At 42.8% G+C, this 27,176-nt stretch overlaps 1 protein-coding gene and 1 long non-coding RNA gene across 2 annotated transcripts in view; one reads left to right on the top strand and one right to left on the bottom strand.

The window, feature by feature from the left end:
- The window catches only part of LOC147125117 (protein Shroom4-like), a 129,341-nt gene that overhangs the window by 64,780 nt on the left and 37,385 nt on the right, over window positions 1-27,176 (top strand). Inside the window, exon 3 of the mRNA XM_085997617.1 lies at window positions 25,963-26,094. Within this exon, the coding sequence (XP_085853743.1) occupies window positions 25,963-26,094 (132 nt within the window). The remainder of the gene's footprint in view (window positions 1-25,962; window positions 26,095-27,176) is intronic.
- LOC147125116 (uncharacterized) overlaps window positions 24,126-27,176 on the bottom strand; it is a 64,246-nt gene continuing 61,195 nt past the window's right edge. Inside the window, exon 4 of the long non-coding RNA XR_015079585.1 lies at window positions 24,126-27,174. This is a non-coding gene — a long non-coding RNA (uncharacterized LOC147125116). The remainder of the gene's footprint in view (window positions 27,175-27,176) is intronic.

Raw genomic sequence — 27,176 nt, 5'->3', positions numbered from 1 at the left:
TAGCCTATATGTGACTCCAGTCCCATATTAATGTGGCTCACTGTTAACTGCCCTCTGAAGTGGCCTAAAAAGCCACTCAGTTGTACAAAACTGCTACAAAGAATATCACACGGACTGCTGTGATTACACCTTGGGGCAACTTGGGATGGGTGGGATGCACTCGCCTGGTTCCATTCTTATCTATCCAGTCGTAGCCAGAAAATCACCTGCAATGGCTTCTCTTCCTGCTCCTGCACCCTTAATCTGGAATTCCCCAAGGATCTATCCTTAAACCCCTACTATTTCTCATCTACATGCTGCCCCTTGGCAACATCATCCAAAAACACGACGTCAGTTTCCACATGTACGCTGATGACACCCAGCTCCACCTCTCCACCACCTCTCTCGACCCCTCCACGGTCTCTAAATTGTCAGACTGCTTGTCCGACATCCAGTACTTGATGAGCAGAAATTTTCTCCATTTGAATATTGGGAAAACTGAAGCCATTGTTTTCGGTCCCCGCCACAAACTCCGTTCTCTAGCCACTGACTTCATCCCTCTCCCTGGCAATTGTCTGAGGCTGAACCAGACGGTTTGCAACTTTGGTGTCATTTGGCCTGATAATCTACATCCTAGGGTACTTAAGGAAGTGGCCCTAGAAATAGTAGATGCATTGCTGGTCATCTTCCAAAATTCGATAGACTCTGGAACAGTTCCCATAGATTGGATGGTAGCTAATGTTACCTCACTATTCAAAAAAGGTGGTAGAGAGAAAACGGGGAATTATAAGCCTGACATCGGTAGTGGGGAAAATGCTAGAGTCCATTATAAAAGATGTAATAGCAGAGCACTTGGAAAACAGTGACAGGATCGGACAAAGTCAACATGGATTTACAATAGGTAAATCGTGCTTGACTAATCTACTGCAATTTTTTGAGGATGTAACTGGTAGAATAGATAAGGGAGAACCAGTGGATGTGGTGTATTTGGACTTTCAGAAGGCTTTTGATAAGGTCCCGCGTAAGAGATTAGCGTGTAAAGTTAAGGCACATGGGATTGGGGGCAAGGTACTGACTTGGATAAAGAACTGGTTGGCGGACAGGAAGCAAAGAGTTGGAATAAACGGCTCTTTTTCCGAGTGGCAGGCGGTGACTAGTGGGGTACCGCAAGGATCGGTCCTTGGACCCCAGCTATTCACAATATATATAAATGATCTAGACGAGGGAACTAGATGTAATATCTCCAAGTTTGCAGACGACACAAAGCTGGGTGGGCGTATGTGTTGTGAGGAGGATGCAGAGAAACTCCAGTATGATTTGGACAGGTTGGGTGATTGGGCAGAAGCATGGCAGATGCAGTATAATGTGGATAAATGCGGGGTTATCCACTTTGGTGGCAAAAACAGGAAGGCAGATTATTATCTGAACGGCAATAGATTGGGAGAAGGGGAAGTGCAACGAGACCTGGGTGTCCTTGTGCACCAGTCGCTGAAGGTAAGCATGCAGGTGCAGCAGGCGGTTAAGAAGGCAAATGGTATGTTGGCCTTCGTAGCGAGAGGGTTCGAGTACAAGAACAAGGATGTCTTTCTGCAGTTGTACAGGGCCTTGGTGAGACCACACCTTGAGTATTGTGTGCAGTTTTGGTCGCCTTATCTGAGGAAGGATGTTCTTGCCATGGAGGGAGTGCAGTGATACCTGGGATGGCTGGAATGACGTATGAGGAGAGATTGGGTCAATTGGGCTTATACTCGCTGGAGTTTAGAAGAATGACGGGATCTCATTGAAACTTATAAAATTCTAACAGGACTGGACAGACTGGATGCAGGAAGGATGTTCCCGATGGCCTGGGAGTCCAGAACCAGGGGTCACAGTCTAAGGATAAGGGGTAAGCCATTTAGGACAGAGATGAGGAGGAATTTCTTCACCCAGAGAGTGGTGAACCTGTGGAATTCTCTACCACAGAAGGCAGCGGAGGCCAATTCATTAAATATATTCAAGAAGGAGTTGGATATATTTCTTAAGGCTAAAGGGATCAAGGGATATGGGGAGAAGGCAGGGACAGGGTACTGAATTTGGATGATCAGCCATGATCTCATTGAATGGCGGAGCAGGCTCGAGGGGCCGAATGACCTACTCCTGCTCCTTTCTTCTATATTTGACCCCAAGATGAGCTTCTGACCACATATCTGCGCCATCACTAAGACCGCCTATTTCCACCTCCTTTACGTCAGCTGACTCCGCCCCTGCCTCAACTCATCTGCTGCTGAAACCCTCATCCATGCTTTTGTTGTCTCTAGACTTGACTATTCCAACGCACACATGGCCGGTTTCCCATCTTCCACTCTCCATAAACTTAAGCTCATCCAATGCTCTGCTGTTTCCCTATCCTAACTCACACTAAGTCCGGTTCACCCATCACCCATTTGCACGCTGACCTACATTGGCTCCCGGTTGACTAACACCGCGATTTTAAAATTATCATCCTTGTTTACAAATCCCTCCATAGCCTCCCCTCCGCCCGCGCCCCCCCCCCCCCTCCCTATCTCTGTAAACTCCTCCAGCCCTACAACCCACTGAGATATCTGTGCTCCTCTAATTCTGGTCTCTTGCGCATTCCCGATTTTAATTACTCCACCATTGGCGGCTGTGACTTCAGCTGCCGAGACCCTAAGCTTTGGAATTCCCTCTCTTTCCTCCTTTTTAAGACGCTCCTTAAAACCTATCTCTTTGACCAAGTTTTGGTCATCTGCCTTAATCGCTCCTCATATGGCTTTTTGTTTGATAACTCCTGTGACGTGCCTTGGGACGTCGTCCTCCGTTAAAGGCGATATATAAATGCAAGTAGTTGTTATTGTAATAAACAGCGACGCCCAAATCCTGAGAGTGAATTTTTAAAAAATTTAAGAGGGTTGAGACAAGTCAATTGTGCATCTTTTATATGATAAATGTGTTTTTTATAGGTGTACAGCTTTAATACTGATCTGTATGACTTTAATTATGACACTAATTCAGTGATTCTAAATGAGGTGTTTTAGTCTTGCAACATGGTTAAGTGTATTCAGCTGCTTATGGTGCTGCCCTGTACTGTTTGTCTGAATCTTTCTCTCACGGTGTGGGGCACACTCACAAAATGCCTTCCTGCTGACCTCACGCTTCCTGTCCTCTGTGGTTTATTCCCTCAGACTGCATCCTGTAGGGAGGGATTGGATTTGGCAGGGAACAGCCACTGTACAGAATGAGCTAATTTAACAGGTCTGTGAGGAGCATGAGCTTGACAGTTTAAAAAAAAACAATCGGCACAACTGTTAAAATAGAGCAGCTTGCTGTGCAAAGCGAGAGGCATCAGTCATTTGGACAATGGCATCATGCACTGCTGTAGAAGGGTGGATCCAGAATAAATGCCCTGTAGTCTAGACATAGACTTCTAGGATTGGTTTCACTTTAACCTTTTAACAGCTTTCAGCTTGGATTAGTAGCTACATGTTACAAATTCAGTTTTGAGAGGTAGTTTACAGTGCTGCTCGTGCATCCCGAGCTTGTTCAAAAGGGGCTAGACTGTACACTGATTGCTTTCTCGGTTTCACTCACTTGCAAATGAAAATTCAACAAGCTCTTGGAGTTAGTTTTGTCTACATATTGCTGCTTTGGTTTATGCTTTTGAATAGCTGGTTAGAAGCAGCCTGGGAGCAACTATTTTATGTGGAGTCCACTTCATGTGGCATCGTGAAGATCCACTCTAGTTGCATTATGAATGGGAATTGGGTGCAAAAAATAATTTAATGGATGGAACAAATCCGAACAGAAGTGAAAGTACGTAGAGGCCTGGGAGGTATCAAGCACCCTTAAAAATGGTTCAGACTACAAAATCAAAAATCAAAATCAAAAGAAAAATGTCCTCAATTATTAGCAATACTTGATGGGAAGCCAAAGAATATGGATTCAATTCCATCTTTAAGTTATATCCAACTTGCCCCATAATTGAGGTAAGTTGTCCTGCACATTTTCTCAAGTACCTTTTGTACGCTCACTTGTTAAAGGGATAGTTTTTAAGCATGTGCTGCTGCGAAACAAATGTGGACAAAAAAATAATTCCCTGACATGCTATACCAGTCCAAACAATGCTATACCAGTCCAAATTCTGGCAGTTCATCAGTTTAAAAAAAAAATATATAGTGAAACAACAGTCAAAATCCTGAATCTGCACCTTCCATGTTACTGCTTGCATTCTGTTGCTCCCTTTCTCCCATATGATATGGGCCACTGGATGGTGATATGAGCTGAACCACTAACCAACTGGATAATATCAACTGTCGTTGGTATTACAGGATTATAGGAGACGGCTGCAGAGATATTTGCCTGTACCAGGAGAGTGAGGACATTGTTGTCTGTGGGGCGGTAGAAAATCACCCAACTTGCCCAACTCGATCTCCATAAAGCATTTGACTTCACTGACGAAACTCCCAGAGTTAAATTCCAAGAATATGGCCTCACCATTGTTGCCGCAAAGTGACTCGTGGCTGGCTGACTGACCATCTGTTAGAAACTAGGTGGTGAGGCAAGGTGTGGCCCTATGTAAGCTGAAGCCAGTACACTGCTCACTTGTATTGAGCTCTTTGTGTTCTTAATTACAATTACAGACTCTTCATGCTTCACTTGCTATCCAGTTATTCTGTTCTCTGAAAACATCTAAATAGATGCTTCATGGTGTGCTGTAGAGCTCTGATTATGCAAATTATCTGTAAAACTAGCTAAGAAGGTCTCTCGTTCAATCCCTGGCATATGCTACAGAAGTGCTGGCAGCAGTAGTTCAACTGATCTCGTTCACCTGGGTAAGAGAGGGGAAAAGCCAAAGTTCCTGCTGCTCAGTGGGCCCGACTGGAAGCTAGTCCTTGGGTAAGGACGGGACTGGATTCACTCGTGATCTTCCATGGTTTAACAGCCAGCCAATGCTCTATTTGGACTCGCAAAGAACTTGGGTAATACCAGAGGGCAGCAGGCACTCAAGAAATCAGATCCCATCACAAATTGGTCCATGTGAAAGCAATCCACTCCTTAGCAAGCTGGATAACACTGGATGGGATTAGCATTGGACACCATAATATGGAATCCCCATTCCTTAGAAAACTAGGCACTGCTACTTCATATTTGAGTAGAAACTCCAATGAAACAAGTTATAGTCAACTCAATACAACACTTTGCTGCCAGATTAGTACTTGGCTGCCTTACCAATATGAACATTCCAATTGTCTTTCATCAAACCATTCAACAGCAAATGTCTGATGCACAGGAGTTTGTGTTGCTTTTCAGGTTCTCCATGGAAACATCTTGCATGTAACTAGAACCCAATTCAATTCACATAATTTAGATCCTCCTGTTCTCCGTTTCCTTTTATCTGATGCAAACATCGGAACTGTAAATTCAGGCTTTCCGAATAGCTCAGTGAATAAATGTATTGTCCATTGTGGTACTGAGCCATATAGAACCGGAAGATGCTAGGCTTGATCTCTTGTCTATGCTGAGTTAAGCTGGCAATGGGTATATTACAGTTGGCTGTAACATCCATGGGATAGGAAGGAGAACGTTTCAGCCCAGTTTCCTGCTCCTGATGCCAATCCAATAACAATTTTTTTTGAAGTGGTTGTACCTGGACTTCGGATGAGAGTAGGATCCGACTTGGCTGGGATGCCCTCAATCTACTGCTAACACTCACTGGTCAAATTTGCACTTTAAGAATGGTCATTTGGTTGAGGTACTTGAGGGCAGTTGGCACTAGTGGACCAGTACCTCAGTACTTTCATAAAAGGAAGAGAGAAAAGGGGAGAAAAGTAGTAAGCTTTCAGTCAATTGGTGATAGGCATGCAAGACTTCTTGTTCCAGTTCCAAGGCCAAATATCAAAATAGCAAGTAGTACCTGCCATCACTGTACATGTACTATAATTAGCCCATGCTACCTCATGCTCTGTTGATAGCATTTCATGTTATAAATGTGATTTTTAAACTTTATTATATGGGGGACACGGTTCAAATGTTAACACAGGCTTGGGACCTACTGCAAATAGTGACCCACCTACTGGTAACCACTGTCCTAACTTTCAAAAGACATAATAAGCTACTCAGATTAAACAGTGCTATTATTGCAAAAACATATTTATTGTTGTACAGAACATAAGAATTAGGAGCAGGAGTAGGCTATGCAGCCCCTCGAGCCTCCTCCACCATTCAATAAGATCATGGCTGATCTTCAACCTCAACTCCACTTTCCCGCCTGATCTCTATATCCCTCGATTCCCCTAGAGTCCCAAAATCTGTCTCAGCTTTGAATATACTTAACGATTCAGCATCCACAGCCATATGTGGCAGAGAATTCCAAATATTCACAACCTTCTGAGTGAAGAAATTCCTCCTCATCTCAGTCTTAAATGGCCAACCCTGTGTCCTGAGTCTATGCTCCCTAGTTCTGGACTCTCCAGCCAGGGGAAACAACCTTTCAGCATCTACTCTGTCAATACCCCATAGAATCTTGTATGTTTCAATGAGATCACCTCTCATTCTTCTAAATTCCAGAGAGTATAGGCCCAATCTACTCAATCTCTCCTCATAGGACAGCCCTCTCATCCCAGGAATCAATCTAGTGAACCTTTGTTGCACTGCCTCCAAGGCAAGTATATCCTTCCTCAGATAAGGAGACCAAAACTGTGCACAGTACTCCAGGTGTGGTCTCACCGAAGTCCTGTACAATTGTAGCAAGACTTCCTTAATCTTGCACTCCAATCCACTTGCAATAAAGGCCAACATGCTACAGGAAGCTCTTTGGTATCCGACACCGACGGGACCGGGATGGTGCCAGTTGATTAAAAATTCTGGATGACGGAGAGGGTTATCTACCGAAGCTTTTTTTAACAAACAAAAATAAAAAAATCAAGAAATGTGCAGTATACAGTAATTGGGTACTCCCGGCGGTGCAGAAGAGTCAGACTCCTGTTATTGAGGTGTTCGGACTTCCGACAGCACCAAGAAGCTGAGTAGTGGCAGTTTGGAGAACTACCCCCACTGACTAACTCGGCCACCGTGGGAGACTCGGACTCGGGCTCGGCAACATTTCCGATTATTGAGGTGTTGTTTTCGAAGTATGAATTTTGCCGGTTAATAGAGAATTCCGGATATTTAGGTGCCGTTTAAACGAGAGTTTCCTGTATTTGACTTCCTAATTGCTTGCTGTACCTGCATGCTAACTCTGTGTTTCCTGGCATATAGTTCCCTGTTTTCTCTCTCCTTTCTTGAATAGCGGGGTTACATTTGCTACCTTCCAATCTACTGGGACCATTCCAGAATCTAGGAAATTTTGGAAGATCACAACCAATGTATCCACTATCTCTGCAGCCACCTCTTTTAGAACCTTAGGCCATCAGGTCCAGGGATTTGTCGGCTTTTAGTCCCATTAGTTTCTCAAGTACTTTTTCTTTACAGATATTAATTACTTTAAACTCCTCACTCTTATTAGCCTCTTGGTTCTCCACTATTTTTGGTATGCTATTTGTGTCTTCTACTGTCAAGACAGATACAAAATAGTTGTTTCAAGTCTCTGCCATTTCCTTATCCCCCCATTATAATTTCTCCTGTCTCAGCCTCTAAGGGACCAATGCTTACTTTTGCTACGCTTCCTTTTCACATACTTGTAGAAGCTCTTGCAATCTTTTTTTATGTTTCTTGCTAGTTTACTCTTATTCTGTTTTCTCCCTTTTTATCAATTTTTTGGTCATCCTTTGCTGGTTTCTAAAGTTCTTCCAATCCTCAGGCTTGCTACTATTCTTCGCAACATTATAAGCCTCTTCTTTTAATCTAATACTATCCTTAACTTCTTTAGTTAGCCACGGATGGATCACTTTTCCCGTGGAATTTTTAATTACTCAATGAAGTGTATATTTGTTGAGAATTTTGGAATCTTTCTTTAAATGTTTTCCATTGCTTATCTACCATCATACCTTTTAATTTAATTTCCCAATCTGCCTTAGCCAACTTGCTGCTCATACCTATGTAATTGGCTTTATTTAAGTTTAAGACTCTAGTTTTGGACTTAGAATTTCACATTGGGTTTGAAAGTGAAATACTTATCATATTATGATCACTTTTTCCCAGAGGATCCTTTACAATGAAATTACTAATGAACCCTGCCTCAGTACACAATACAAGATCTAAAAAACCTGTACCATGGTTTTGCTGGTACAGCAATAGAAACAACCTGCTGGTAAGTGAGTAAATACAGAAAAATTCTGAATTCTGATCATCCCGAGGGCCTCTGTATCCAGGGACCATAGTTTGAAAACCTGTGTTATAAACAAATCTGTACTGAATACTAGAAGAGAGCATTTGATGCAATGGTAAATCATTAAATAACAACAATAACAATCCTTCTCCAAGATTTGGCATTATGATACTTTCTTTTTCCTGTGTGGTTAAACCCCTGTAATTATACTATTACTGTAGCACATTCTCAATTGCCTTACAAGAACACATGCAAATCTTTAATCACAGACAGGTAGAGTCAGTTGTCAACCTCCCACATTCGCTAGCAATAAGAAACACTTGACAGTACTAGAAATATATTACTTGACCAAAGTGTGAAGTATTGTATTATTTTTGGCAAGGAGTACATACTGTTATTATTGGCTTTTACCTCATTGATTATGTAAGCTAGCCGTAGGGCTCAAAATATAGAAGGGCTAACATCATGAGGCCCATCATTCCCCTTCTTCCCAAAGCCCATGTACAATGTGTTCTAGTGTCGCTTCTACCCATTTAACCTGCTGATGGATGTGACCAATTCCAGGTAAAACATCCTAGAAGATCTCGATATAAATGTGGATGAGGTCATTTATTCCAATTTAGCTCATCCATCTAGAAAAATTCACACACACACACACTCCCATCAGAGCATCCAATTGCTTCTTAAATGACTTAAAGGTTTTTGCATCCGTGACCCTACCTGAAAGTCCATTCTGACTTTAATCTTAAATTTGCTATTCGCCAGTTTGACTGTGTGCTCCCTTGTTGTACTACAGTATCGAGGTTGAAACAGAAGTAATGTTCAGGATTGAAGAACATCTCTATCAGGTTCCCTCTTAGTTGTCTCTGCCCAAAGCTGAAGAGGCAGAGTTTATCCAGTCTTTCCTTATAACTCCGTTCTGATTCTGGGGATCACACTTCTCTCCACCTCCTTCAGGGCTTATATGTTTCCATTGTGTCTTGGTGACCAAAATGGGACACCGTACTCGTCACTCAGACCGGGGCAATGTACAGTTTCAGCATGACATTCCCTGACTTGTACTATACTAATTTAGCAACACAGTTAAGCATTTCTTTTGCCTTGTTGATTACGGCTCCCCGGAGACTGTACGACATCCAACACACCCATGTCTCTAACCATTAAGGGAGTATTATGTATCCGTATTTTTTTGCTTCATTGTGCAGTACCTTGCATTTGTCTGTATTGAATTTCATCTGCTACGGTTTTGCCCACTTACATTTTTATCGAGGTTCTTGGCTGTCTCATCAGACTTGACTGTCCCCTAGCCAGTTAATATTGTCGGCAAATTTAACCAATTTGCTTTTGAGTGTCTGACTCCTTGTCCCTGACGTAAATAGAAAAAGTTCTTAAATTTCTTCTAACCCTGCAAAGTAAACTAGTGAAGGGCAAAAGCATCAATTTAACATTCCAGTCTGTTATTTAACCCTGACTAGTTGCATACCACAAATAGCATTTCCATGGTTCCAGCAACATAGGTATTCTGTACAGTATTTCTGTAAGTAGCTAGACTTCAACAATGTTTCAAAGGGATTATTAGACACTACATTCTTTGCTTTGCTGGGAGTCTGCAACTGTGTTAAAAATAAATCTCTAGACTTGTGGTTTAATGGATGTATTGCCAGGATATTTCATTTTTGAATATTAAAGTGATCCATTATCTGCTTAATAGCGTTGGCAATTTTTTTCAAGGTAACTTACCTTGGCTGTAGATCTCTTTCTGTAATTCTAACAACCAGTAGGTCAATTTTGTGCGACTTCCTTCTTACATTTCTGTGTAGCTGCATTTTATTGTATCAATAGGAGGTACGGTAGCATAATGGTTATGTTCCTGGACTAGTAATCCAGAGGCCTGGACTAATGATCCGGAGACATGAGTTGGAATCCCACCATGGCAGCTGGGTAATTTAAATTCAGTTAATTAATAAATCTGGAATAAAAAGCTAGCATCAGTAATGAAACTATGGGGGAGAAATTCAGTAGGTTGCGCCACCCATTAGCGCCTTAAGAGGGCACTAAGTGGGTCGCAAGCCAACTGGCGCTCAGGCGCGGCACTGCCCACGCCTCCTGCTAAATTCCGCGGGACGTTAGTGGTGGCGCTAACCGTTAGCGCTGCGCCGCTGCCGATGACGTCATCGGTGTGCGCAGCGCCCTGCTGATGCCCCGGCCGCGATATTTGGCAGCGCCCCCTGATTTACTGCCGGTTCAGGGGGCCTACCTGCGGCCGGGGAGGCGCAAATTAAAGGTGAGGTGCGGGGCGGCCATTTTTGTTGTTGGCCGCCTGCCAGCACCTGCCTGCGCTCCCATCCCTGGCCTCCTGAACCCCCCCGCGGCGTGCTGGCTGCGTTCCAAGAGCCTGGCACTGAAGAGAAGTGCCGGGCTCTTTTGCCTGCACTCCCGATCCTCGGGGGCCCAGCTGGGCCCCAGATCGCACTGCACAAGGCCCCTCCCCTTTAAGAAGGGGAGGAAGGCCTGCAATACCGCAGCGCGACGTGCCGCAGCATGTGGCGCTGCGGCACGTTGCGCCACGATATTCAGTCGCAGCGCTCCAAGAGGGATGCGGGGCGCCTCCAATAGCGCCGCGCTTCCCTTTGGGGCGCAACCACTCAATTTCCGGTGGGCGGGCGCGAATGTTTCCGGGGCGCTACTTTTAGCGCCCTGGCGAGGCTGGCGCCCCAAACGGGGCTATACTCAATTTCTCCCCCTATCTGATTGTCGTAAAAACCCATCTGGTTCACTAATGTCCTTTGGGGAAGGAAAACTACTGTCCTTACCTGGTCTGACCTATATGTGACTCCAGACCCACGGCAATGTGGTTGACTCTTAACTGCCCTCTACAACAAGCGGTTGTACCAAAGCCGCTACGAAGAAGTATACACATGGACTGCAGCGGTTCAAGAAGACAGCTCACCACCACCTTCTCAAGGGCAATAAGGACCATGAACGAATAAAAATAAAAAAATTGCAGAAGGCAGTTTGTCCCTTTTACAAGGCTTGTTTTAAGAAGTGCTTTCAATGTAACTAACAGTTCCAGGAATATGATTTAACTTTTGATTTCTGAGGTTTGATTTTTTTTTTTACTTTGGGAATTCGAGAGTTCCACCACATCAAACTGTTCCAGAGGTCATTGAGGCGTGGAGATTGGTTCTTTCCTACATTTAGGAGTGTTCTTTTCTAGCTATTAACTTAATTCTACATTCTAACTAACTTTAATTCTACAATGAACACTTCTGAGGATTGTTTGAAGCATTTTTTTAAAACTTGGAATTTTGGCACTTTTGTAAGGGTTGTGTTCCTTCATCCTCTCTTAAGAATCCTCTTACTCTGTTTATTGTGTCCTCTCTTCATCAGTGTCGATTGTTGTTTCGCACCTCACTCAAGGCTACAGGAAGTGTTGAGAAATAATAGACTGATTCTAAATGATTTCCAATATCTGTTGAGGACTGCTGATGATTTAGTCCTAGAAATATTAACTTTAGACTCATCTTTGTATCTCAAAGTTTAGTGGTTTTAGTCTTATAAATTTTAGTTCTAATTTTTATTCAGTTGACAAAACTACAATTTTAGTCAATTGTTTTCCTCATTTTATTTAATTAAAGGAACACTACCTATAAGAAGTAGCTCATCACATTACAATAATTGGTCATATCTTCACACCTATGTAGCCTTGTCATTTTAGTTATGGCATTGATCAGAACCAATGCTCACTGGATTGTGAGGGAAAGGTCAGTGAATTGGCAAACCAATGTGCCACTGATTGCCCTCTAATTCTGGTCCCTGTTCTGCTTTTTCCTCGTCTTCATCTCATCCAATCCCTCCCCCACTCAACACTATTTTTCCACATACATTCTCTGTTGCTGCAGATCCATTTAAAATTCGGCTCCCTGTATCCTGTCCCACACAGTCCCGCTTATCTATCACCACCAGCCTCACTGTACTACATTGGTTCCATGTCTTCATCGTCACGGGAGTCATTTGCCAGGGTCACGAGACTAACTGCACTCGCCACAGAATAAAAATTTGTCCTTGTACTAGATTGCTTTTTTACAAGAAAAGGTTACCCTAAAGCAACAGGCTGGTAAATGATTAGCTTTCTGGATTTTTATTTAATTTAGCCTGATAACAAGTCCGATGTGCCTTGCATACCTTGCTCCGTGAGTTAAACAATAAAATACCGTGCTTTACTAAATCAAATTGCTGAATTTGGTAAGTCGATAAATAGAAAGCAAATGCCATTAATTTCACACATGAGCAACTTAATTGTTCATTACTCTGGTTACACTGTTGCATTTATGACCAGTGCTGTGCCAACGTCTGCCAAATTTCAGTATCAAAAGTGTACGATAAATACCACAAACTGTATGGTGCTGGCACAAAACAAAACCACCATTTTTTGGCTAAGAGCTGAATTTGCGAGTAGTCAGCCAGGCAGCATCTGACTGACCTGCTGAGTATTTCCAGCATTTTCTGTTTCTATTTCAGATTTCCAGCACCTGCAGTATTTTGCTTTTGTATTGATATTAGTCCGACTACTTTCCAGATAATCAGGATTAACAGCAGAGTGAGAAAAATCAAACCTGCTTATTAATAATAAACGTGCATTTATATAGTACCTTCAGTTTAGAAAATGTCCTAGAGGAGGTGGGGGTGAAGAAAGAGAAAGAAGTAGTCAAAGGGATAAAGGAATGAACATCAAGCCAGGAATGGTTAGGAGAGGTTAACTGAATGCTTGGTTAAAAAGATTGGTTTTAAGAAGGCTTTACAGGTAGAGAGCGGTTCATGGAGGGAATTTCAGTGCTGTGGCAGGGGCGGAAAACAGATTGGAGAGGATCAAACATGGAGTTGCAGGAAAGATGGGCATGGATTTGGGAGGCAGCAACATGTTTAAGGACTTTGGGAGGATGGCGATTGGGCGGTGGGGTCAAGGGTGGATGTTTTGAGGAGGGTGGTGATGACAGCAGATTTGAAAGGGAGCGGACAGTACCTGAGGAGAAGGAACCATTGACAATATTTGGTAGCATGTTGGCCAGGAGCGGAAATTGGTCAGCAGTTTGGAGAGAATAGGGTCGAGAGCACAGGAAGCAGGTCTCGTGGAGTAGATAAGCTTGAAAAGGGCATGAGGTGAGTCTAGAGATTAGATTTCAGGTCTGTGGCAGGGGGAAATCTTGGCGGAAACTTGGTGGGCTTGGGAAAGGGAAGGATGTGGCAGAAATAATGGCTCAAAATTTGCGATTGTAATGGCGGTGAAACTGTCAGCGCTCGGCGTCATTACTGTGTAATACTGATAGCAACTTCTGGCATCCGCACATGCGCGGTTAAACGTGGAAATCCGGAAGTTGCTGTCGGTGATGCCCTGCTCCTCCACAGGATGCGCAGTTGCAATTTTTGCAGTTGCAATCAACACAGAATCAGTGATTTGATGTGAACTTCAACTTTTTACACACTATTTTCACTGTAAACTGAGTTTTTAACAGCATCCTAAGTCATAATTACTGCTGAAAAAACACCTCTGGCCCTGAAAAACTAATTTTACAAGTGTGGTATCTCATTCCCTCAGAAGAACATTTAAAAATTGCATGATATTTAAAATCATAATTTATTTTTATTTTATTTTTATAGTTTGATATTTTAGCCTCTCCCTTAATCCCATGTATATGTTCCAATCTTTATTTTGCTTTCTGTACAACGATTAAATGTGAATTATAATCCCTGCTTTTTACTTCCTGCTTTGCTGTCTGTGAGAATTCCTCAATCTGATTGGCTGATCAGCCTGCCTGATGCCTGCACTGTTGCTGGACGCCACAAATCTCCTATAGATACCACCAAATTCGAAGTCATGTCGTAATAGAGGAAATCCTAGAGCCCGCTAAATTTTTGTGGGCAGCTTTTTTCGAGGTCAGTGGCAAGCACTGTCCCTTCGCCACTGACTGCAAAATCCCGGCCAATGTCTGGGTTTGTAGCCCTCATTGTGTCAAAATGCACTCAGCCACTTTGGTGTCACGTGGAGTGAACCAATTTGGTTGGATACTGACAAGTACGATCATCCACTTGGCACTTTCGACTGAAGAGACTGAAGTTCACCATTGTCTCCTGCACTTGTGTGCTGGATTTCACCATGATTAAGGATGGGAATGTTCACAAAGCCTCCTCCTCTTGTTAGTTTCTTGATTGCTTACCATCATTCTTAACTGGCCTGTTACTGTGCTGTAAATTCTATATGGTGGGTTTAGATCTGATCTGGTTATGGAATTGCTTAGTTCTTTATATAGCTATCTGCTTTTGATGTTTAGCATGTCGGTAGTCCTGTGTTGTAGCTTCACTAAGTTTATACAGTCCCCACCGCTTATTGCGGATGCATTGGTGTTGACGCGATTAGCCCACTACAAGCATTGGCTGGTGTATTGTCTTTTAGAGACACCGAGAGCGAACATAAAAAGAGAAGGAAACAAACTGCTTACTGGTTTCCAATTCCGTCCCTGTGGTTATTGTTAACAAATTTAATATACCCAGAGTATATTCTTTTCTTGGTGCTTCCTCCAAGTGGTGTTCAACATGAAAGCAATCAAAGCACGAGCTGGGTTTTTTCATGGTAATTTGTCTGGTGCTAATGACCAAATTTAGTCAATTCAATTGCACAACTTGGCATGGTGGGATTTGAACTTCGGATCTCCACTATCATAACCATTACACTACTGTATCCGACATGTAATGTTTTAAATGCTTGCTGAATTTGTTTTACCAACAAACATGAACAAATGGACACTGGGTACAAAGTCCTTACTGTGTACATGATCTATGGAAGATTGGCATGTATGTAGCCTGCTTCTGGGCCCTGACAGCATGAATGGGGGAACCATGCATATCTTGATTTCCGGATGTCTGAATGGGAGGTGAGAGGTTGTGTGTGTCTGACTAGCTGTTGCCTGATCTCTGATTTTGTAATCCTTATCCCAGTTTTTTCTGATAGTGACCTTTTCAAATTTGAGTTTGAACCCTGCAGAATGCAAATATTTGGGCCATGGGAATCTTCATCCCCCCCTTATCTGAGCTTACCACAAAGTTGGTGATGCATCTCTAGCAAGTCAGGAGATTGTTAAGTGAATTTAAGCTGCTTTTATATTTCACTAAGACCTGTGCTAGTGGCTCCATGACTCCCACTGTGCTGATAATGCGCAGCTGGCTGCAACCCAAATATAAACTTGCTGGAATTTGCTAAGTTTATGTTTAAGGTACAGCCAACTGTGTGGGATGTGTGTGCCAGAAGCCAGTACCACTAACATGGGTGTTGTGGAATATAAAAGCAGCTAAAGCGGTTAATTGCCTAGCTTTTTAGGTCTGCTGAGTTATGCCGCCAGCTTTTGTGATCTCTGTATTACACCTAAAATTTAGTACCAATTTGAATTGTGAACTTTCACCTATTGGTAACTGAATTAAGAAGGTCTCAAATTAATTTCACTTAATACTGTTGCAGATGCAAAGGGGGCAGACTTTCATTCTACGTATTAGTCCGGACTTGATTTGATCCCAGGTTCCAGAGGTGAAAGATCATTATTCATCTGGACTGTGCCATACAATTCTCTGGCTATTTGATGGATCACGTTCAGATAGTGATTTAGACTGGCCTGCTTTTCCAGCTAAAACAACCAAGAGTATGCTCAGCATAAACAAGTCTCGGAAATTACGCAAGTCCATTCTTTCTGGGCATGCATGTCTGTCTTAGACTATTGGAATTTGGATTCTGTTTAAATAGCTAGCAAAATAGATTTCTAGTTGTAGCAAGCAGCTGCCTCTCTGAACTGCTAAGCCCTTATACTGAGGAAAGCCCCTGGTTGGACAGAGTTCAAGAATGTATTTTCCATGGTTTTTTTGTTTGAATTCTGGTTTAGGTTTATATTTAATTTGATTTTGATACTCTTGGGAGAGTGAGGAAACTGAATTCTCCCCCTTGTTTCTTCTTGAGGCTCTGTTCAGGGTTAGCAAAGAGGCACCACACACAGGCTGCAACTTGGTTTGTTCAAATGTGAAGCTCAAATGTTTCTGTTCTGGTTGCCTTCCACATCCCACTGGCCCTGATCTCTACCTCTCCATTGATGCAATTTGATTGTTCCATTGGTGCTCACCACGATCAATGATGGTGCTCAAAGCTTTGAACTGTCACTGTTCCAGGCACATGAAGCTTTGAAGCTAGGAAATATTTGAAATGTCTCAGTCAGTGATGCTTCACGCAAACCTTTGGGTTCTGGAGCGAGGGGGGGGGGGGGGGGAGTTGTGGGGGGAGAAGGGACTTTGAATAATCACATACAAAATAACTGATGATCCTCAGTTTCTCCAGTCATTCCTTTTAACTCAATTCTTTGACGCCAAGGGTCAGCCTTGCTACTCTTCTGCACTCTGAATCCGGCAGTGCTCAATGTGTGGCCTCACCAGAACACCACTGTTTTAGCATGTCGTCTTTTGCCTTGTATTACACTTTTTGAGATAAGAGGATGTTTCCTGTTGTGAATACACCAGCTAGCTTTATTTGAGCATTGGAATTGTCAGGGTTTGAAAACAAAATCGTGTATAAGATTGGAGCGATGATGCAAAGAGTTACACTGAGATCCCCATATTTTAGGATTTGACAAGTATGATGTGGGCAGTTGAACTGTTTGAGTTGTAATCCCTAGCTACGTTCTGCAACTTGGAAAGCAGTTTTCAGTTTACTTACATCTTCGTGGTGGAGGTCCTTTTTGTTACATTGTGCTAATCAGCCAATGAGCCTGCACAAGGAGTGACATTAATAAATCAGTAAGAGTATGAAAGATTGCAAACACTAGATTGAAGGCAACCCATGTTTTTGTGCATTTTAGGTTTTTTTTAATGTTCATTTCTTCAGATCCAGGCTCCGAACTGTTGGCCTGAGGCCACAGCCTAATTGAACTCGAGCCCCAGTTCCTTTTGGCTGTGATGACAGCAGCTCTCTTCATTTCTTACATTTTTCTGGGCGACAGGAAGGGTTTGCGTTTACAAAACTTTTCACGCTGTTTTTTAAAAATCTTTTCCGGGCATTGTTTCCTTGCTGTTTCTATCTCGGTTCCTGTATTATAATAGGAATTTTTTTTTTTAAAGGGGCTGTAAAACAATCATTATCTGATTTGGAACTGAATGTGATGAAAGGGTGAAATGAGCTCGATTTAAAAACAGCGAGGGAAACTCTTTTGTTGTGGACACAATGATTGGCTGTAACAAGCTTGCAAAAAAAAAAAATCTTGATTGTTCTGTAAGTTTTCCGTTTGCTGCCCTATGTTGTCCAAATCGAAAGACCAGAGTCGCGCAGTCCGATTGTTCCTGCATTATTTTGCTGTTTTAATATTCCTGCCTGTGGCCAGCGGCTGAACAGCTATCTCCTTTACTTCTTACTGTTGGGTCATACATCTCCTGTTGGAAAGCTCACCAGTAGAATACAGTAGCCATTAGGGTGCGGAGTTCATGAAACTGCAGTGAGACCGTGCAAAAGATAATGGCATGTAGGGTTTGACAGACTGCGAGTGAGTTACAGGACAGACATCGAGGAGCAGGCTGGAGTCTTGTGGGAATCTGCTGCAGTGCCACTGAAAGCAGGGCAAACGCCAGAGAATTCTAGTGGTGAGTGTTAAATGGAAGTGTAGGTATCGACACGAAGCATCACTTGAGTTGTCATCTGAAATTTAGTTGCTCGCATTTATTTTTGAAATGAATATTTTTAATACACTTGTTTTAAAAAAAAATTCTAAGCCGTTAGTTGACAAAGAAGCATTTTTGATTAATTATTTGCCTGAAGTAATTTAAGTTAAATCCAGTGTTATCATTAGGTTGTCCGTAAAACGGTGGACATTTTTTTATACTACCTTTTCTTGAATTGTGGAAAACATCCAGCAGTACAGTTATACATTTTGTACTATTAAACTTAGGTTGTATCTGGAGGAAGCATTTTTGAGCTGTACAGTAGGGTGAAGTACTTGTGGTTCCGAGTGCATCAGTGGTGGCGTTAATGGCGGGATCAATTTGAAGTGATAAATTAAGTGTATCACACAAGAATGTTGCACAATATTAAAGTCTTTTGGCTTAAATGTGCTTTCTTTTTATTCGCTTTAGTATATTGGTACTAAAACATTTGCATTTATGTAGTATCCTATCACATCTTTCAGAAATGTATCCAAGCACTTCATATGCAATGAATTACTTTTAAATGCAGTGACTGATGTGCGCAAATGTGTCAGCCAAGTGTGCAGAACTGACTCTATTCATATCGGAGTCGTCAAAAATCACAGGAAAATGTGAGGAGTGACATTAATAATAAGAGTATAAAAGATTGTAAACGCTAGACTGAAGGCTGTCAGTCACGTCCACCTGAGAGCACAATATTCAGCTCACCGATCCTGCAAACCATGCTTTTGTGCATTTTATTTTTCTTCAACGGTTGTAGTGTGCAGTAGTTTTTGCTTTCAGTATAAGAACAGTATTTTCCAGCCGGTACTACTCTTAAACTCTTTTCACAGGGTCAAAAGAGCAGTGTACCCAGAAATTACTGTTGGTGATAACTGATACTAGCTGACAAATGGTTATTAAAATAACTATCGTCTGTCTGTTATTATAATGGAATGTATTAACCCATTTAGTTTAAAATAACAACAGAAAATGCTGGAAATACTCAGCAGGCCAGGCAGCATCCGTGGAGAGAGAAACAGAGTTAACGTTTCAGGTCTGGGACCCTTCAAGTTCTGATGAAGGGTCCCAGACCTGAAACGTTAACCCTGTTTCTCTCTCCACGGATGCTGCCTGGCCTGCTGAGTATTTCCAGCATTTTCTGTTGTTATTTCAGATTTCCAGCATCTGCAGTATTTTGCTATTCTATCCCATTTAGTTTAAGTAGGTTAACCTTTCTGTTAAAATAGTAAAATCTGGAAATAAAAAAACTGGTATCGGTAAAAGTGACCATGAATCTATCGGATAGTCATGAAGACCCAACTGGCTCACTAATGTCCTTTTTTAGAGAAGAAAATCTGCTGTCCTTGCCTGGTCTAGCCTACATATGACTCCAGTTCCACAACAATGTGTTTGACTCTTAACTGCACTCTGAAGTAGCCTGGAAAGCCAGTAAGTTGTATTAAACTGATCAGTGGTTCAAGAAAGCGGCTCACCACCACCTTCTCAGGGCAACTAGGGATGCGCAATAAATGCCGGCCTTGCCAGCGACGCCCACATCCCGAGAATGAATGGGGGGAAGAAAAGTAGACCAAGGAATGTCATACACTTTTGTTAAACGTTCATCCACTGTTACTATCAGCAATTTCTAGCCTCATGTCAGAAAATATTTGAAATACACAAGCGGTTAATCCCCTAAAAGAAGAAAAAAATAGGTTGATGTTTGGACATGCCTTTTCATCAGAACTCTGTTCTCAGATTTTGCTTCAATGCCATTGACTTGCCCTCATCTCTCCTGAAGCTACATACAAATAAAGAGTTTAGTTAAATCAGAATGTCTTGATTCTTGTAATCCCATGCCTGTTCTTTCTTGACTGCCATGGGGACAGATGCGATCGTGATCCAGTTCTGTCTTGTGAATGAAGGGTTGCCCTGCTGGTTGGGATTATTGTAGGTGGGTGTTGGGAAAAATTTCAGTTCACAGATTAACATAATGTATCTGGGCTCAGATTTACTGGCCCTATAAAGTTGTATTGGAAGTCTTTACAACTAAATTTATTGTCATATTTCAAGTACTTGTAACCCTTCTAGGAGTAACTTTGAAAGGCAGAATTACAATCAACTTCAAAATGCCAGAAACTAAACTAAATAAATTGTCGAGATCAAAATTTTTAGAGCTACTTGCAGCCCTCTTTCCCCCTCCCACCCATAGAAACCTTGTGCTTTCAGCACTTTCCCTGTAGTAACTTCTAAATCCACCACTGCTGCAAGCTGTACTTTTGTGTCCTTAGAATTTTATTGCTACTGTTAAGAATAATGGAATGTTGGGAATACTTTCAACTTATGACAAGACCATGTCTCACTGCAAGGTCAGTCTAATTCCTCACTTTCACAAATTATATGGCTTCTATTTCGGACTATCGGTCTGTTGTGTCTTTTGGGGCTGTGGGTCAGTTATCTAGATTGCCATGTATGAATTAATGTCACAATGAGGAATAATTTACTGGCTGGAGCCTTTTAAATTTGGATTTTCTCCTTATTTAATTCTCTTCTCTTGCACCCCATTCTTGCACAGGAGAGTCGGACAATGATCTGCTCCCAGACATGTAACTAATTACTGGGAAATGTATTGACCCGAGACGACTTTGTAGCCGTTTGTTTCTTTCTCTCTTCCGCTCCTGAAGGTGCTGACCAGCACTCTGGTCTGGTTCCATGGATGCTGACGGCCTGAAGACACCTGACCCGAGTTGCTTCTCTTGATTTGTGAGCCCAATGTGTCCAGAGAATACTCCAATAAGACAGAGCATCACATTCAGCATTCGTATACATGCATCTCTCAGCAGCTGTTCATGCACAGTGGTCAGCAGTTCAAATCTTGGCTGATTTTATCCACCTACCAAGCCCAGTGGCACTGAGACTAAATTGTAGCTGCCCTCCCAGGCTCAGTGAACAATGACCACATGGACAAGTTACCAAAGAGCAACTGGTGCCCATGAAACCATATATCAGGAAGAAGTCAATACCTTTCAGGAGAAGAGGAGAAAATTGCCAGGAAAAAAAAATTGGATACTCTTGGGAATAGGAAGAAATCAGGTTTTTCATAAAAGTTAAACGTTTGTCAAGTAGCACTGATTAAATCAACAAAATCTGTCTTCTCTGTTCAAAATGTAAACTGTATGGCAAACATTTCTGTGCACACTCCCCGAGGGAGTTTAAGAATTCATGTTATGCTGCTATTTCAATGTTGATCACAAAAATAACAATGTGTTTCTTCTTTTTATGGACAGGAGAATTGCAGGAAATAGTTTCAGAGTTGGGCAGTTGAAATATCCTGTGTTTAAAATTTGAAAGAGGCCAGAAAACTGTTTTCTTAAGCCTCGCATTCACATAGAACTTCCAAACACATGCAATCCCTCCCCCACCTTAAAGAGGGGGTTTTGCTTTCAGGACCTCTTTTTAAAAACCAAGCCACTGTAGCGAATTATAACTAATTTTCTTTTTTTACTGTTTTAAATGAGTACTGACGATTGCATGGGGGAAATCTGCCTGAAATGATTCCTGTATGTAACATCTCCAGTATAACCAATGCTACTGATAATATAGCCCTCTCACACTTTTATATTTGGCACTTCTGTAGTTCAGGTTGCGGGAGAGTCATATTCATTCATTAACTCCCCACATTTAGATTCTTAAACCAGCTTCCTTAGGCTAACTGCAGAATTGTTGCCCATGAAAATGTAGCTCTGTTATTCTGGTGTCTGGATAAGAAAGTAAATTTTAGCGAAGTAAATGCGCTGGCACATGGGCAATATTCTCCTACAATCTCACCTAGAGAAGTGCCAAATATAAAAATACTTTCCTAATTCTTTTCAGCCGACACCCTGTGTTACTGAAATAAAAACAGAAAAGGCTGGAAATACTCAGCAGGTCAGGCAGCATCTGTGGAGGGAGAAACAGAGTTAACGTTTCAGGTCGATGACCTTTTATCAGAACCGCAAAAAGTTAGAGATGTGTTGCTGACTGTGTATATCTACTGATGTTACTTCAGCTCTCTCACACTATCGGTCTCAGTAACCACACTCACCCAGCTCCCTGTGTCACTTTTTCTTTTATTTGTTCATGGGATATGGGCGTCGCTGGCAAGGCCAGCATTTATTGCCCATCCCTAGTTGCCTTTGAGAAGGTGGTGATGAGCCGCCACCTTGAACCGCTGCAGTCCATGTGGTGAAGGTACTCCCACAGTGCTGTTAGGGAGGGAGTTCCAGGATTTTGACCCAGACACGACGAAGGAACGGCGATATACTTCCAAGTCAGGATAGTGTGTGACTTGGAGGGGAACTTGGGGGTTGTGGTGTTCCCATGGGCCTGCTGCCCTTGTCCTTCTAAGTGGTGGAGGTCGTGGGTTTGGGAGGTGCTGCCAAAGAAGCCTTGACAAGTTGCTGCAATGCATCTTGTAGATGGTACACACGGCAGCCACGGTACGCCAGTGGTGGAGGGAGTGAATGTTTAAGGTGGTGGATGGGGTGCCAATCAAGCGGGCTGCTTGGTCCTGGATGGTGTTGAGCTTCTTGAGTGTTGTTGGAGCTGCACTCATCCAGGCAAGTGGAGAGTATTCCATCACACTCCTGACTTGTGCCTTGTAAATGGTGGAAAGGCTTTGGGGAATCAGGAGGGAAGACACTTGCTGCAGAATAGCCAGCCTCTGACCTGCTCTTGTTGCCACAGTATTTATGTGGCTGGTCCAGTTAAGTTTCTGGTCAATGGTGACCCCCCAGGATATTGATGGGGGATTTGGCGATGGTAATGCCGTTGAATGTCAAGGGGCGGTGGTTAGACGCTCACTTGTTGGGAGATAGTCATTGCCTGGCACTTCTGTGGCGCAAATGTTACCTGCCACTTATCAGCCCAAGCCTGAATGTTGTCCAGGTCTTGCTGCATGTGAGCATGGACTGCTTCATTATCTCAGAAGTTGTGAATGGCACTGAACACTGTGCAGTTATCAGCGAACATCCCTACTTGTGACCTTATGATGGAGGGAAGGTCATTGATGAGCAGCTGAAGATGGTTGGGCCTAGGACACTGCCCTGAGGAACTCCTGCAGCGATGTCCAGGGGCTGTGATGATTGACCTCCAACCACCACAACCATCTTCCTTTGTGCTAGGTATGACTCCAGCCAGTGGAGAGTTTTCCCCCCGATTCCCATTGACTTCAGTTTTACTAGGGCTCCTTGATGCCACACTCGGTCAAATGCTGCCTTGATGCCAAGGGCAGTAACTCTTAGCTCACCTCTGGAATTTAGCTCCTCTATCCATGTTTGGACCAAGGCTGTAATGAGGTCGGGAGCCGAGTGGTCCTGGCGGAAACCCAAACTGGGCATCAGTGAGCAGGTTATTGATGAGTAAGTGCTGCTTGATAGCACTGTCGATGACACCTTCCATCATTTTGCTGATGATTGAGAGTAGACTGATGGGGCGGTAATTGGCCAGATTGGATTTGTCCTGCTTTTTGTGGACAGGACATACCTGGGCAGTTTTCCACATTGTTGGATAGTTGCCAGTGTTGTAGCTGTACTGGAACAGCTTTTCTGGAGGCGCGGCTAGTTCTGGAGCACAAGTCTTCAGCATGACAGCCGTGATGTTGTCGGGGCCCACAGCCTTTGCTGTATTCAGCCGTTTCTTGATATCACGTGGAGTGAATCGAATTGGCTGAAGATTGGCTTCTGTGTTGACTCTAGTTGTGCTTCCACTTAGGGAGTGTAGGCAGAGGCAAACATCCTGCTCTCCCTCAATGGGGTGCATTCCAATAGTGTGAAGGAGCTGAGACTCTCTGAACTGACTGGATTGTAGACCCATGAAAATGAGGTTTTGTGACTCTTACAGCAGACTAAGGGAGTAGTTTCTGTGAAGTAAAAGCAGAGAACTGGTTGTTACTTGCAGAGTTCAACAGTGCGCTTGGGGAGACTGGCTCCTGACTTACAGCCAAAAAATGGGCAAGAGGCTGTCCTGTGTAACTAGAAATTCTCTATGCACAATCCAGCTCCCTTGCACTATCAGCACCATGTTATACTGAATGCACCTGTACTGATGTTAATTCAGCTCCTTCATATTACGAGCTCTGAACTTTGAGGAAATGTTACCAGTGAGAATTATAATCAAAAAAAAAGTGAGACTGATTGCAAACTCTTTAAACATATCAAAGTGTTTATTTTTCAGAGTAATGTACATCAAAATGTGACATTTTTAAAGATGAGTGATTCTCACTGTAAATGATTGACACCTTTTATGGCCTGAGCACTATCCAGCTCAGTAACTCCTTGCAGCCAGCACCTGTGTTACTGACTGTATCTCCCTTACACAGTCAGACTCAGTAATTCAAGCTCCATTGTCTTTTGTTTGTTATGGTTCTTCTGTAGCTATGTGGCCAAACCTCCATTTTTTAATCGTGGATCTGATGGCGATACATTCACTTTAAATGGGTCTACTAATGGTGGAAAGTGCAAGGTTTTGTGACTGGCAACTCCGAACCCTGTTCTGTGATCCTGTAAACAACGACCCTGTGGAATCATGTCGGAAAGTTTGAGTGCTAGGTGGCACAGCTTCTACATTGTGCTAGTCTCTTTATTTTGCATTGTAGAACCTTTGCATATTTTCTGGAAGCATGCTGAATTATTTATTGAAGTCTTTTGACTTGACAACTGGCACAGGAACTGCTTCTAATTGCTGAACTTCTGTTGTGGGGCAGGTGTTGGCCTTGCTTCCAACTGCAGCTGTCAGCCTGGACTCTTCAGTCTGAACTGTATCTAACCAGGCTAACAAACTGCTCTGAAGGGAAATGGATCTGGTGTACTAATTCTTGCCAATTGAGGAGACTTGGTGACTGACTGAGATGCGAGTTGGTGTTTCTTTGAGCAATACAGAGCTTGAGTGCTTTGCTGAAGAAACAGTCAGGACTTGTTAAAAGGTTATCATCTTTATGAATAAAATATGTTGTAAGCTTTTTTTTGTTGGGGGAGAGAGCAGATTTGTGCACCATTTTTCTCAGGGTGGTGCTATATGTGAGTGGGACAGTTTTGCATTTTTGTTGGTTTCCAACACTGCCTTCTGTGCTTCCAAATACAAAAGGGTTTGACAAATTACTTTTTCATTCAAAGAAGGTGCCCCTTTTAGCTGGCACAGGCATGGTTAGTGCAGAGAGGGATTTTCTTTGTTTTGAGAGGAGGAGAAATTGGATTGAAGGACAAAAGATATGAAACGGTAAGAACAGGAGCCCCATTGATGACTCAATGGGTAAAGGCAGTGCTGGATGCGGTACTGAGCTACGCAGATCACCAAGTTCCTCGGGTTGAAGAATTAGCGGATCTCACCAGGGTGACAGTTGTGTCCTACAATTAACCTAAGGCTCCATGGGTGAGGGAGGGGAAAAATCAGCTGGGTTCCCTCTTCTGACCACTGTCTAGTGACCATTGTTGATGGTGACCACTAGTGATGGGAGTTGCTTCCCATGCTAAAAAAGCCCACTAACATTCACGCTAGACGCTCGCCGGTGAAGAATGGCATCTGGGCGAGGTAGTGGAGTGCGGCCAGTGCCTGTGGAACTGTACCACAGTGAGAATCGCCACTTTCAAGAAAGAAGAGGGAAACTTGGGGAAGCTGTGGAAATTGCAATAGACCAAATAGCACCCAAATTGAAATAAACTTTGAATGTAGCTTTAAGGTGCATCAGTCCTATCAAAATACCCGCCTGTTTTGCATTTCCCAGCATTTGTCGCATGCTGCCCTTAGTCGGCTCCTCTTGTAAAGAAAAACAAAATGAATTACATTTGTATAATACCTTTCATGTCTTCAGGACATCCCAAAGTGCTTCACAGATAATTTAAGTATTTTTGAGGTGTAGTTACTGTTTTGTATGCAGATAAGGCCTACAAACAGCAATGAGATAAGTGACCAATTACCAGACAAAATTAAGTGTTTCATTACTGTGCATCTATAGCTCACATTTGTGTGTTTTTTTCTTTCAGGAGGAATGGTCCAGGGATAAGACCGTACACATGGCACCTGGCCAAGTTATCGGAGGCACAGCCTGAGGCCACTAGGATGCACTATTCATCAGGGTCCCTCAGTCTGTCGTGGCACTCAGGATATGACTCCAGGTGAGTCTCTGGACTGTTACTGTAAGTAGCAGCTAGCATTGCTGATGAGATAGGAATGAAGTGTGTGAAAGAAAATAGTTCAGCTTGCCCAAAAGGCTCAGTTGGTAAATACACAACAAAGTGTGGTACTGAGCCATACAAACAAGAAAGTCTCCAGCTCAAATCCTGGTCTGAGTCAGTTAATCTAAGCTAGCATGATAATTGCGGGACTACAAATAGCTTCAGTGCCCCTGGGCTAGGGAAGGGAAAGTCGATCAGGATTTCTGCCCCTGATTGATTCTCAGTGATCCTTGCTGGAATGTGCCCGTGTGGACATTGGTGTAGGATTGGATTAAATTTGACTGTGATGCCCTCCACTCGCATGAAGAATGGTCACTTGGGTGAGGTACCAGTGGGTAGCCGGTGCTCATAGAATCAAACCCTAACATGAGACATCCCCTACGGGAGAGGAGGAGAGAAAATGGGGTAAACATTAGGAGTGCTGACTATTCAGCATGACTCTCCTGCATTTTGTTCTTTTGTTTGGATGTTTATAGCTTGCTGCTGTTTGTCATTACTGCTGATCTGACAGGAATCATTGTATTTGTCTTAATTACATTGGGGCCCTGTCACGTGCAACGTCAGGCTGAAAAAATATTTTGTTGGAATGCATGTTGATGGCATGCTGAATGAGGCTATTGTCAGCTGACTTCTAAACTTCATTAAACCCCTCTCCCATTAAGCATTAAACTTTTTTCATGCTGTTTTTAAAACAATATATGTTGGGTTTCATTATTTAACTCCAAGATACTATTGTTGTCCTGTGGAGGGAAAATACCTTGAGACCCAGTTCCTTTAAGATATTTGCATCCTTTGTGGTGAGGTGTATAAAAAGACTTTATTCTAGGTCTCCTCCTCCGCACTATTTCTTTTGTAACTGGCAACCGATCTCTCTCGTCTTCCACAACAGTGGATTTACAAACATATAAACATGCAAAAAGACAGATAGGAAAAGACCAGCTGGTCCATCAAGCTTGTTTCAAACAGTCATGATGGAACTATGCATCGTGACTCCCAGTGTACCCTCCCACATGTGATTTCCT

The sequence above is a fragment of the Somniosus microcephalus genome, chromosome 1 (assembly GCF_052327205.1).
Source record: "Somniosus microcephalus isolate GS21.2 chromosome 1, FLI_Smic_1.0, whole genome shotgun sequence".
Lineage (NCBI taxonomy): Eukaryota > Metazoa > Chordata > Chondrichthyes > Squaliformes > Somniosidae > Somniosus > Somniosus microcephalus.
This window is presented reverse-complemented; position numbering and strand designations above follow the sequence as displayed.